This window comes from Haliotis cracherodii, unplaced genomic scaffold (genome assembly GCF_022045235.1).
Source record: "Haliotis cracherodii isolate W230 unplaced genomic scaffold, xgHalCrac1.p SCAF_12, whole genome shotgun sequence".
Classification (NCBI taxonomy): domain Eukaryota; kingdom Metazoa; phylum Mollusca; class Gastropoda; order Lepetellida; family Haliotidae; genus Haliotis; species Haliotis cracherodii.
The window spans coordinates 6,723,146-6,735,685 of NW_027266267.1; the positions used below are offsets into that span (position 1 = coordinate 6,723,146).

General features: G+C 40.6%; 1 protein-coding gene across 5 annotated transcripts in view; it reads right to left on the reverse strand.

The window, feature by feature from the left end:
* Positions 1-68: 68 nt before the first annotated feature.
* Positions 69-12,540, reverse strand: part of LOC139458151 (hemicentin-1-like) — a 78,441-nt gene continuing 65,969 nt past the window's right edge. For all 5 annotated transcript variants that reach the window (XM_071239474.1, XM_071239475.1, XM_071239471.1 and 2 more), the window contains 4 exons: positions 10,983-11,103; positions 8,462-8,548; positions 2,877-2,942; positions 69-1,578 (listed from right to left, as the gene is read on the reverse strand). In XM_071239474.1, the coding sequence (XP_071095575.1) occupies positions 1,386-1,578; positions 2,877-2,942; positions 8,462-8,548; positions 10,983-11,103 (467 nt within the window). In that variant the 3' untranslated portion in view covers positions 69-1,385. The remainder of the gene's footprint in view (positions 1,579-2,876; positions 2,943-8,461; positions 8,549-10,982; positions 11,104-12,540) is intronic.

The following is a 12,540-nucleotide window of genomic DNA, read 5'->3' on the forward strand; positions in this document are numbered from 1 at the left end:
CGTATATTAATCATAAGATGAGGGGACGAAACCCTTTCCATATCCAATAGAAATCTCTGCACGTCGATAGAACGTTTCCAACTATATCATGAGCATGTGTTCATGACTTACTATCAAATAGTGATGACACCAGGTGTTCGCGAAAGGGTGAGCGTATCCTGACCCACCGGTGACACCCGTCACAAACACATGCAAAGTAAGTCAATTTTTTCATCTGAAAAAAAAGAAGTCAAAACAGGGCGTGGGCAGGTCACCTTTCAAAAGCCTGCTCTACTCAAGGCGCATGAACGACACAGTTTAATAGTCTACTCTGAAGTGCAATGCAAGTGCACATATAATCGGCATATACTGAAGGCTTATAGTGAGCTTATGTCTAGTATACTTTAAGCCTTCATTGAGTCAAAGGCACATTCGGGTATGCACGTACGTGATCCGTGACAAGGCAATTTTCATTAAATTAACAAAAATAGCGAAGGGACTTATAGCAAAGGGCCTTATAGCGGAGGGCTTAACGATGTCAACAAGAAAAATGAAAAAAAATGTAAATGGATTTCGTCGACGATGACATAAACATAATTTCTCTACACTCCTACACGTCACATTATGTATACATATGAAAGATTAAACCATAAAAAACTAACAGCAATTTTAACTTTTAAAATTTAAAATTCAACACTGGACCTTGTTGATGACATCCAGTGTAAGACATTTCACCGAGGTACGTAGTAACATGTTAAACATTTCCCCTGCCTGTATATACACGCAATTAATGAACAAAGGCAACTCATTGTCCTTGTATATATCACTCACTGGGTCATGACTGGCACTGTGTTAACGCAGTTTAAGTCTTTAATATCACAACACCTGTAACAGCGTCTTGCACCATGATATCATTCAACATCATCATCAACAGTCTGAGATCATGATATCCAGTTGCGTAGTCAAGGTAACGGAAATCGTGGCATAAGTTTGTACATGTATTGGATGCAGGATCTTAAAGATACTTCTTCCCATCTGCCATCTTTAAAGTCACATGGTCATACTGTACATGTAATATTGTCAGACGCCATGAGAATGTCAGAACGCCACAATGTCAGAAGACTGGTTTCACATTGAACCAATGGTCACAGAATATGCACATCAAGGTTAATCGTTTGGACGGAAGGCACTGATATCAAGTAACTGCTTCAGATATGTGTTTGGTCAGAAGAGATCCTTCTTTGAGAAGACACCAATAAATAACACAAATTACATCGTATGTCGTTGATTCTCATACTCCAGTCCAACGTCATCTGGAAAACACCTATATCACAGCCGCAGCTACATGGAAATCATATTTGGTTAGAGAGAAGTTTATCACAAGTCGTGTGTCTGTGTGTGTCTGATCATTCCTCTTCCTCATCTATGGTGTCTGATTTGGGCTGCACAGTTGTCTCCCCTTCATCCTGACGCTTCCTTCTCTTTTTCCTTCTCCTCTTCCTCCTTTCTTCAGCATCCCCCTCACCGTTTCCACCGCCGCCATAATGTAAAGGAGGTAAGTGATGTGCTCTCGGAGTATCATCTGGGTCCTTTATTGATCTGAAATGGTTATTCCGCCAAATACATGAAAATACGTCATCAGACGAAATGTGGTTTAACACTGCTTTCAACAGTATTTCAGTTATGCCACGTCGTGTCAGTTTGGAGTGAGTGATTGAGTTGGCTTTTACTCTGCCTTGAACAGTATTCCAGTTATATCACGGCGTGTCAGCTTGACGTGGGAGGAAAGCCCGAAGTAATACAGGTCTCAGACGTTTACCAATTTGGTGAAACCCACGGGTATGGTGCTGACAAACCTAGAAACGTAACAGGGGCGAACCGGGATTCGAACCCACAATCATAGGTTTCTTGGCGTGCCCAAAGGACGCAACTCTGACGACTGGGCCACCCATGTCCCCCATCTCTGCTGCGAAATTATGTTTTGGTGCAAAAAAAAAATATGCTAATAAATATTGTGTGTTTTTATAAATTGCCGTTGCCCACAACATAATGAGCGAGTGATTGAGTTGTGTTTAACGCCACTTTGAACAATATTTCAGTTATATCACGGCGTGTCAGCTTGATGTGGGAGGAGCGAGTGAGTGAGTTGGGTTTAACGCGGTTTTAAACAGTATTCCAGTTACATCATGGCGTGTCAGCTTGATGCGGGAGGAGTGAGTGAGTGAGTTGGGTTTAACGCCACTTTTAACAGCATATCAGTAATACCACGGCGTGTCAGCTTAATGTGGGAGGAGTGAGTGAGTGAGTGAGTGAGTTGGGTTTAACGCTGCTTTGAACAGTATTTCAGTTATATCACGGCGTGTCAGTTAATGTGATGCGGGTCAAAGACTTTTAACTAAACCCACGTGTGTGGTGCTGACAAGCCTTAAGTGGTATCAGGGCAAAACGGGATTCGAACCCGTGATCATAAGTTCCTGGTGCGCCTAAGGGACGCAACTCTGCACCGCCTTACCCTACATGGCCACCCATGCCTTCTGGAATATATAGAGCATTTGTATTCAATGACAATTAAAAGACTCGAACCGCAAAGCAAAATGATACCCATAGCGTCAAATAACTTTCCACTTCAATAAGCACTCAGATCATAATGTATAAAAACAAAACATTAACGTTACGCAACGCCCATCACATACATGCCACTTATGAAAAAAAACATGCATGTCTAGCTTCGGTTGCTATGGAAACACAGACATCAAACAAGATTAAAGATGGAGGCTTGTAGTCGCTTGCAATCATCCCTTCATTGAACCTAAAACCAATTCGCTGAAAATAGGCATAAAGACATCAAATTGTTGCGTTTCTAAATTTACTGAGCATATTCCCAAATTATCACTTACATTATCGGACCCCCAGCCGGAGCTCCGTTTGGAATTGTCCCATTTGCAGAGGTTTCATCTTCAACTCTGAAATTAATTTACACATAATAATCAAGTATGGAAATAACGAATACCGGGTCACTGTGAACACCAGCGTTGGCATACTTACCTCAGTTGTCATGGTGATCGTAGATTGGGTATCTGTGTCAGTTTCTTATAAGGTTTATATTGCGTTTGTTATCTCCATTCTATTGTGGTAATAATCCTGGACATATTCATCATTGCTTCGTTTCGTGTAATTACAATTGGGATTAAGAAAAACTTTGGAAGCGAATGGGCCCAGGCAATATTATAATATCAAACGGAGATACTGGACATATATACTGGACCATCGAGGACTCATGTATATAGTCTCTATTATTTATCCCGTACCAAATGTGACAGACAGCGACAGACGCTATATAATCACATCACTTAAAAACGGAAAAAAGAAAAACATCATCAAAGATTATTTTATTTAATTTGATAACAATATATATTTGCATTATGAAATTAATAACAAAACAATGAAATAAAATAAACTTTTTTTCCTTTATGAGATTCAAAATATCACATGACCCAAATGACACACGACACCGAAACAAATACGAGTCCCGTGCGGTGAGCTGCCCGACATCTGTTGTTAGTGAGTGATTTGGATTTTAACCGCTTTTAACAGTATTCCAGTTATATCACGGCGTGTCAGCTTGACGTGGGAGGAAAGCCCGAAGTGATGCAGGTCTCGGACGTTTACCACTTCAGTTAAACCAACGAGCACGGGCATGGTGCTGACAAACCTAGAAACATAACAGGGGCGAACCGGGATTCGAACCCACAATCATAGGTTTCTGGCGTGCCCAAGGGACGCAACTCTGACGAATGGGCCACCCATGCCCATCACCTCTGCTGCGAAATTATGTTTTGGTGCAACAAAATATGCTAATAAATATTGTGTGTTTTTTAAATTGCCGTTGCCCACAACATAATGAGCGTACAAAAAATAGTTACAAAGATGTCTCATACGCGTAATACAGAAATGCCGTATGTACATATATTTACTTGATATTAACATACATACATAACGTGACCTTGAATACTAGTATAGTAACGTTAACGTCAAATATGACCCCTCATTCAGCCATATCACACCAGAATCTTTACGTCTACAAAGTTCTCCATACGGAGTTATCATGTTTGGAAGCAAACCCGGCCTTTATTGTGACGAGACCACCTTGACAACTTGGCTACCCAACCGCGTCATCAACTATGACGTCATACCAATACCACACTACTATTCTTGTGATTTGCTCTTTAGGAAAAGAACATGTTCACGAAAGAACACAATATATGTACAATAAACTGTCCTTAACGTGAACAGTGTTAACACACATGTATATATCGTTTAGGACGATATAATTGTAGTGCCTCTGAAGGACCTACAGAATAGTCTTTTTGTCTCGAACTACTGATATACCGATATATCGTTTAAGTCAAAATAACTATACGTCCCTGAAGAATCCGTCTGCATAATAGTCTCCTATAACTCGCTTATTTCGAAAAACGGATAACCCGATATCTAAGTTGTGACTTCGGTTAAAGAGATTTCATTGCATTTATAAGGGCAATAGCATATTACATTTCTAAAACTGCTGCTATTAAAAGAGATCCTGACTCAACATACATATTTACATATAGACATGTATGGGATATATAAACATGCAAGTGTTACACAGAAGAAGAAACCGAGAAACAATACTATATTTTAAATACGATGCTGCTGCTCTTCGTTTCATACCCTCAGCTATCATAGGACAATCGCAGATAATATAACACACAATAATTCACTTAACACTTGGGGCTAGTCATGCTCCGCAGCCATCATAACCATAAACACACTTTTTTTAGGTGTTATACAAAAATTAGTTTGGCCTCGAATAAACCAGGTTCCGTAAATACCAAACAAACCCTAGCTTTGAAACCAACCAAGCTATTGTTTTTTCAATCAAAACAAATACTTCTTTCCACGTGTGAACAGAATTAAGAAATTCAGACGTAAGCATGGACATTTTGATAAAACCTATGGTCATTTTTACAATTTTTCTGATCCAAACATTAGAGTCAGCAGTTTTTAGATTTTTTTTACAAAGAACTACTTTTATCTGATATAGTCCCTGCTGAAATATAACATGTTTTCTCAGTTTCATATCTACTAATTAATATGATACTATAACAGAAGAGGGGACACCAGAGAGCATAAATTAATTGAATTTCAAGGAAACAGAACATAGAGGTGGAGACAGGGTGTTAGTACACATTATATAACATTTTATAACAAATATATATTTAAATTTTTAAAAAAACACAACCCTGAATACGTTAACCAACTTGTTTTGTTCGTATTATCAGGACGTATTCAGTGATGTGTGTTGTTAAATTTTAAAAAACATTGGACTGTACGCTCGAATTGCAATACTTTTACCTATATACATTCTTGTTAACAGGGATGACAATACAAACAGACACACACGTTCCCAAACTCAAACTAATAGTAATGACAAGAATATATTTATGACAAGATATATTTATGTAAGTATCTATATAGTAAGTCTGTGATGATCACATATACATCGTAAGATACCAAGACACATATGGAGTGATTGAGTGAGTGAGTTGGGTTTAACACCGCTTTTAACATTATTCCAGTTATATCACGGCGTGTCAGCTTAATGTGAGAGGAAAGCCCGAAGTGATGTAGGTCTCAGACGTTTACCACTTCGGTGAAACCCACGAGCACAGGGATGGTGTTGACAAACCTAGAAACATAATCGGTGTGAACCGGGATTCGAACCCACAATCATAGGTTTCTAACGTGTCCAGGGGACGCAACTCTGCACAGCAAATCGCGGCGCCTTAGACGACTGGGCCACCCGTGCCCCCTGACACATATGGAGAAACTTGCAAGGTCGTTTGCTGCTCACACCTTTAAGGAAGGGTGTCAATAGTGATTGCCCTGAGTGAGTGAATATGATTTTACGCCGCTTTGAGCAATATTCCAGCAATAGCCTGGCAGATGACATCACATCCCAAGATACTGGGACTTAAACATATTTACATTTATCGTTTAATGATGCCACATGGTCGTCATCCTTCTGTCAATTATCTTGACAGAATGGTATTCGAAGTTTACCGAGTCCTTTCAATATTATGCTATGCAAACAGTTACAACAACCTAAATTCCTAAAGTGAGTGAGTGAGTATGGTTTTACGCCGCTTTTAGCAATATTCCAGCAATATTACGGCAGGGGGCACCAGAAATGGGTTTCACACATTGTATCCATATGGGGAATCGAACCCGGACCTTCGGCATGACGAGCGAACGCTTTGACCACAAGGCTACCCGACCGCCCCTACACCTTAGGTTATCCCATGTTTTCCTGTTATAACGTGATATCACGCTTGCAAATGTCTGTAAATAATCGAGTCTGGACCAGAAAATCCGGTGATTGACATCATGAGCATCGACCAACGCAATTGTGATACGATGACATGCATCAACTTAGTCAGCGAGCCTGACCACCCGATCCCGTTAGTCGCTTCTTACGACAAGCATAGTCGCCTTTTACGACAAGCATGGGTTGCCCTACCCGGATCGTTATGGGGGCTGTCGTTAATAGAGAAGGTTTCAACATCTCATCGTTCCTCATTAAGTGACAAACATACATAATTTGAATGATTCATATGGTTATCTAACACTTGAAGGAGTACAATGCTGTAAAATATGTTAAAACAGATGAGGGTATATCAACAGATATATAGACATTAGGAAAGAACACACCACACAAGAATTTCTATTCTAGCATCTAAGACAGATAGTACACCTCTAATCTACGAATCTACATACTGCATGACAGAGCACTCTATGTACAAAATTCGCTCTAAAACGCGAGGCACTATAACGCATTTTCGTGAGTTTTTCTACCCAGATTGCTTTTGTTTGTTTGTGGTTTATCGCCGTACTCAACACTATTCCAGCTATATGACGGCGGTCTGACCAGACAGTCCAATGATTGACATCATGAGCATCGATCCACGCAATTGGGATACGATGACATGATCAACCAAGTCAGCGAGCCTGACCACCCGATCCCGTTAGTCACCTCTTACGACAAGCATGGACTATAGACCTATAGCTATAGAGCTATAGACCTATTCTATGCCGGGTCTTGACTGCAGGTGTGTGGCATACATATATTATATATTATATATTATATAATATATATTATATATTATTCACATGGAGTCAGCAGGGCCCAGGTAACTATATGGTGGTACAGTTTGCCCAGAACATGAACGTTTTGTCTACAATGTACTTTTTAAGAGGCTGTCACGCAATATGGTTTCTAGCATCGTAAATACTTCACGGCGTGTATACACGACGTTCCTTCATCACCTTTAAACGCATAATGCCATCCGGGGTAATAGTGGCGCTTTTCTTTGTCCAGTCCCGTTTTGTCTCTTTGTTTGTTGCTTAACGCCGCACTCAGCAATATTTCAGTTATAAAACGGCGGTCTGTAAATAATCGAGTCAGACCAGACAATCCAATGATTGACATTATGAGCATCAATCCATGCAATTGGGATACGATGACATGCATCAACTGGGTCAGAGAGCCTGACCACCCAATCCCGGTAGCCCCTGTTATGACAAGCATAGGTGCCTTTTACGACAAGCCTCGGTTGCTGAAGACCTATTCTAACTCGCATCGTCACGGGTCTCCAGTCACGAAACGACATGGAAGGCAAATTAGCCGTGCTTTGCGCACGGATACTGCGCAAACCTTACATGTGCCCATCATCGAAGCAGTCAGTATTGTTGAAGGAGGCAAGGCTCAGACATATGTTGAACCAACATTCCCATTTGGCTGATGAGATCTTAGCGTTTATTGGCATACTTTCGCTACAAAGCTGTATGTATTTACGAATGGTTGAGGAACGTCTTGTATACAAAACCGTGAAGTACTGTTAATGGCTTCCCTGTTTACCAGGGCTTCTAAAGGTGTTAGTTATCCAAGCTCACACGATATGCATATAGACAATGAACATGACATGTATTTTCAGAATAGATAATTCGTGTATATGTATGTACATATATATGAGGTGTACTGCTAACTGTGATACGTAAAGGCAAAACTCTTCTGTCCTGGATATTTCATCATACAGTAACGCACACCACACGAAAAGGTATGATTTCTGTATATAGGCATATTCTGGTGATACGGCTAACATTATGTTGACATTACATAGTGTATTTAATCATACATCATTGCACACCACACGAAAAGGTATGATTTCTGTATATAGGCATATTCTGGTGATACGACTTACATTATGTTGACATTATATCGTTCTTAAATCATACATCGCTGTACACCACACGAAAAGGTATGATTTCTGTATATATGCATTTCTGGTGATATGAAGGACACAGTATTGGCAGACACACATGCACGTTGTAACTAATCACACGCTACAGGTGACAGAAGCGGACACACAGTGACTTTATATACCTCATCTTGATGTGCTCCTTATTTATATGATTATTCACATTGACGTGCACATCCTGTCTGGAGACAGCTGACCATTGGGGGCGGGTTCTACAATACATGACATGCATATATATGATGAGTGAGTGATATATATTAGTGCAAGTATGAGAGCAATAGCATCTTGCTCCTGACTCGGAATGTAATGTACATGCTGCGCAGTGCTATGTACAAGCTCCATGGTGCTGTGTAACGTTTCATGGTGGGGTGTAACGTTTCATGGTGCTGTGTGACGTTTCATTGTGCTGTGTGACGTTTCATGGTGTTGTGTAACGTTTCATGGTGCTGTGTGACGTTTCATGGTGCTGTGTGACGTTTCATGGTGCTGTGTGACGTTTCATGGTGCTGTGTAACGTTTCATGGTGCTGTGTACAAGCTCCATAGTGCTGTGTGACGTTTCATAGTGCTGTGTGACGTTTCATGGTGCTGTGTGACGTTTCATGGTGCTGTGTGACGTTTCATGGTGCTGTGTAACGTTCCATGGTGCTGTGTAACGTTTTATGGTGCTGCGTAGAGCGGCCGGAAACAGGAATAGGAGACAGTTGTGTATAGAGTATGGACACATTCAACAGTTTCCGAGGAGTGAATAGAAAACAGATGATTGTTTTGCTACCAGCTCGGATGTGCTAGCTATATCACAGCCGTCCGTAAACACGTCCGGGGGTGGGAAACCAGTGGTTGATATTGTCAACGTCCCACGCCGTTGGATGGGATGACACACAATCAACTAAGTCTTCGCACCTGATCCATTAATTATTCGTCTCTTAGGACAGGCATAGGTTGTTGGCGAACGGATGTTTTCCGGAATTCCCACGGACCATAGGTAGGTAGGTAGGTAGATAGATAGATAGATAGATAGATAGATAGATAGATAGATAGATAGATAGATAGATAGATAGATAGATAGATAGATAGATAGATAGATAGATAGATAGATAGATAGATAAAGTAGTCCAGATTTACCTTCCCTGTTGCGTGCTTATATATACTTACGCGCGCGTATGTGTTTTGTTTCGCTTATATTGTTTTGCTGTATAGATATACAAATGTGAAAGTGCAGCGTACTGTTTTAAGTGTTATGCGCACGCCTGAAGGTGTGTACACATATGCACGTCCACTACCCACGGACCCAGCATGCCATGCGTGTAATGATAGTGTGTAAATAACTAACCAGTGGTGTGTGTCGAACAGCACGTGTGGTGGACCACTGGAGATAGGAAATCATTTAGCTCACCTGGCTATTCCCATAACTAAAGACAAATGTGGTTCAATTAGTTGCCCCGTCATACTCCTGGGTGTGCAGGTAAGCTAATGTGTATGGACATGAAATGTCGACTACTCTATATCTAACTGATTTAAATAGCTTTGTTAAGTTAAGTGCAAATTTATACAAGGTGTGCATTAACAGTGCATATTTATATTTCCTGGAACCATATATCCTATCATATGTACAATATACGCAAGAAGCTTTAATAAGCAATCACATATACAACATGTTAGATCATGATAACTACTTTTTAGCATAAGAGGCTATCGTATTCAACGCATTTTCGCAGAAATGAATGAACGCTGCAGCTATAGAAATATAACATTATCACAGTTTATGATTAGGGAACACACCTATGCACACACATATAACATCACATGAACGATTGTGACACAAAGAAGTCATAGACAATGTCACCAAAATAAAAAGTATGTTGAATTATTATTGTAACACAAAAGCAATAACGTGACATCGATGAGTGAGTGAGTTGGCTTCGACGACGCATTAAACATTATTTCAGTTATACATTGCGTGTGAAGGTGACAGGACTTTGGGGCAGTTTGTAGGCGTTTATTGCTTTTGTAACATCACCGGACGCTGTGATGGTGCTGGCAAGCCAAGGACCATAATCCGTCACAGACAGCGGATCCTGGCACAGAGAAGGGCCGCAACTCCCAACACACGGAGATGCATTAGCCAAGCATACGTAACTATACTCAGTCATTGTAGGATGAATATCACAAAAATCTGGAAGCACCATACATTTGTTCAATAATATTCAATATTTCCCTTTTGTCAAATCATTCTTGTGGGTTATTCCAAAGGAACAAATTAGTACAACATGAGTACAGCACATCGTCAGCATAAAATGACACATTCAGACACATATAACATGTATACTTGAAGACCAAACAGAACACATGTTAATCAGGCACAGCGGCGAATGTGTTAATCAAACACAGCATCGTCAGCATATATTGACACATTCAGACACATAAAGCATATATGCTCCAAGACCCCACAGCAAGGACAACGTATGTTAATGAGGCATATGTGTTAGTGAAACGTGGATCAGCGATGAGTCAATGATGGCCTTCAATCCAATGTCTGATTTCAATGCCGTCCTGGTCTTCTCCAAATACGAGGTCTGCACACGTGTTAAGAGGACGCCACAACACAGGTATTAATGACACATCTAGACATATTTAGTCGGCAAACCTGACAGAAGGCTTTTCGGCATCAGTAGAGGACGTCTCCACAGCTGTTGGCATAGGTTCTGTCTTCGGCTCTATAACTGGAGCCACGCGTCCTTTCGGCTCTTTCTTTTTGCCGCATTTTCCTGAGACAGAAAAGCCAAGTCGTACATACAAGTATCAAAATTGGTATCGACCGTTTGATATGGGTGGGAATTTTGTGTTTGTTTGTTTGTGTGTTTGCTGTTTAACGCCGGAGTCAGCAATATCTAAACTATATGATCTGTAAATAATCGAGTCTGGACCAGACAATCAATTGATTGACATTATGAGCATCGATCCGCGTAATTGTGATCGAGGACACGCATCAACCAAGTCAGCGAGTCTGACCACCCGATCCCGTTAGTCGCCTCTTACGACAAGCATAGTCGCCTTTTACAGCACGCATGGGTTGCTGAAGATCTATTGTAACCCGGATTTACACGGATAGGATTGGGGTCTGGATTGTTGGGATGAGTGGGTGGTGTAGTGTAGTTTGTGTGTGAGTTCTGTGTAGAGTTACGTGTTTTAGCAGGATTAAATGTGTGATTTTATTACTTCGGGATTTCCTCCCACGTCAAGCTGACACACAGTTACATAACTGAAACACCGACAAACTCACTCACTCACTGGCTCACTCACTTACACTATCACTGATATGCTACAGCTCACTTGCATATAGAATATAGAGGTTTATACACGTTACTGTATAGTTGAGTAAACCAGGGCGGAGTTCTCTGCCGTTTGCTTCTACTGATAAATGACGATAACATTGAAATCGAATGCAGTCACCAAAAGGACAGCTTATTCAAGACAGTTTACAAATAAACTGGACCCTGCAAATTAGTGGCCAACAGCATGAACACCGAGTTACACTGAAGGGACACCCTGACACACAAATTGGTAAACATTTTAAGCACGCTAACCTAGAAAGTCAACCAAAATTGCCCTGTCCTGTTATCAGAACTTTGTTTAGCTTTCAAAGTAGACACAATTCATGGATAACAGCTTCTTTACGTCTCTAACCACAAGAGCCAAAAGGTGTAGTTTATAAAGTTGCAGCAACAGTGGACAATCCTACGTAAGTGAAACACCCCGCCCCATCAACACCAGATTCAAAGAGCACGAAACCTCAACCATTAAATCAGACAGTAAATCAGCCATCTCGGGCCATATCAGCAACTGTCCTGATCACAACATCAACTGGGACAACGTCCAAACAAAAGTGAATAGTGCTAAACAACATAGGTATATATACTTATTAACATCAATGTTTATACAGTAAATTGATTGATGGACACAGAGAGCTGATGAAGATAATAGGAAGCCAGTGGATGACAATGAGACAGGGTAAATAACCATCCACTGGCTTGTTAAAGGTGTTAGGATCTACACCGAAACGTGGCACAAATTTTAATAAAGAAGTTGTTCATCCATAGAATTTCTATTACTTCATCACACAAACTTCTAAAGGCCACTTAAAGAAGTTATTGGAGTGTTCAGCCTGGACATACACACACCAGTTGTAAACAACCACCTCTTAT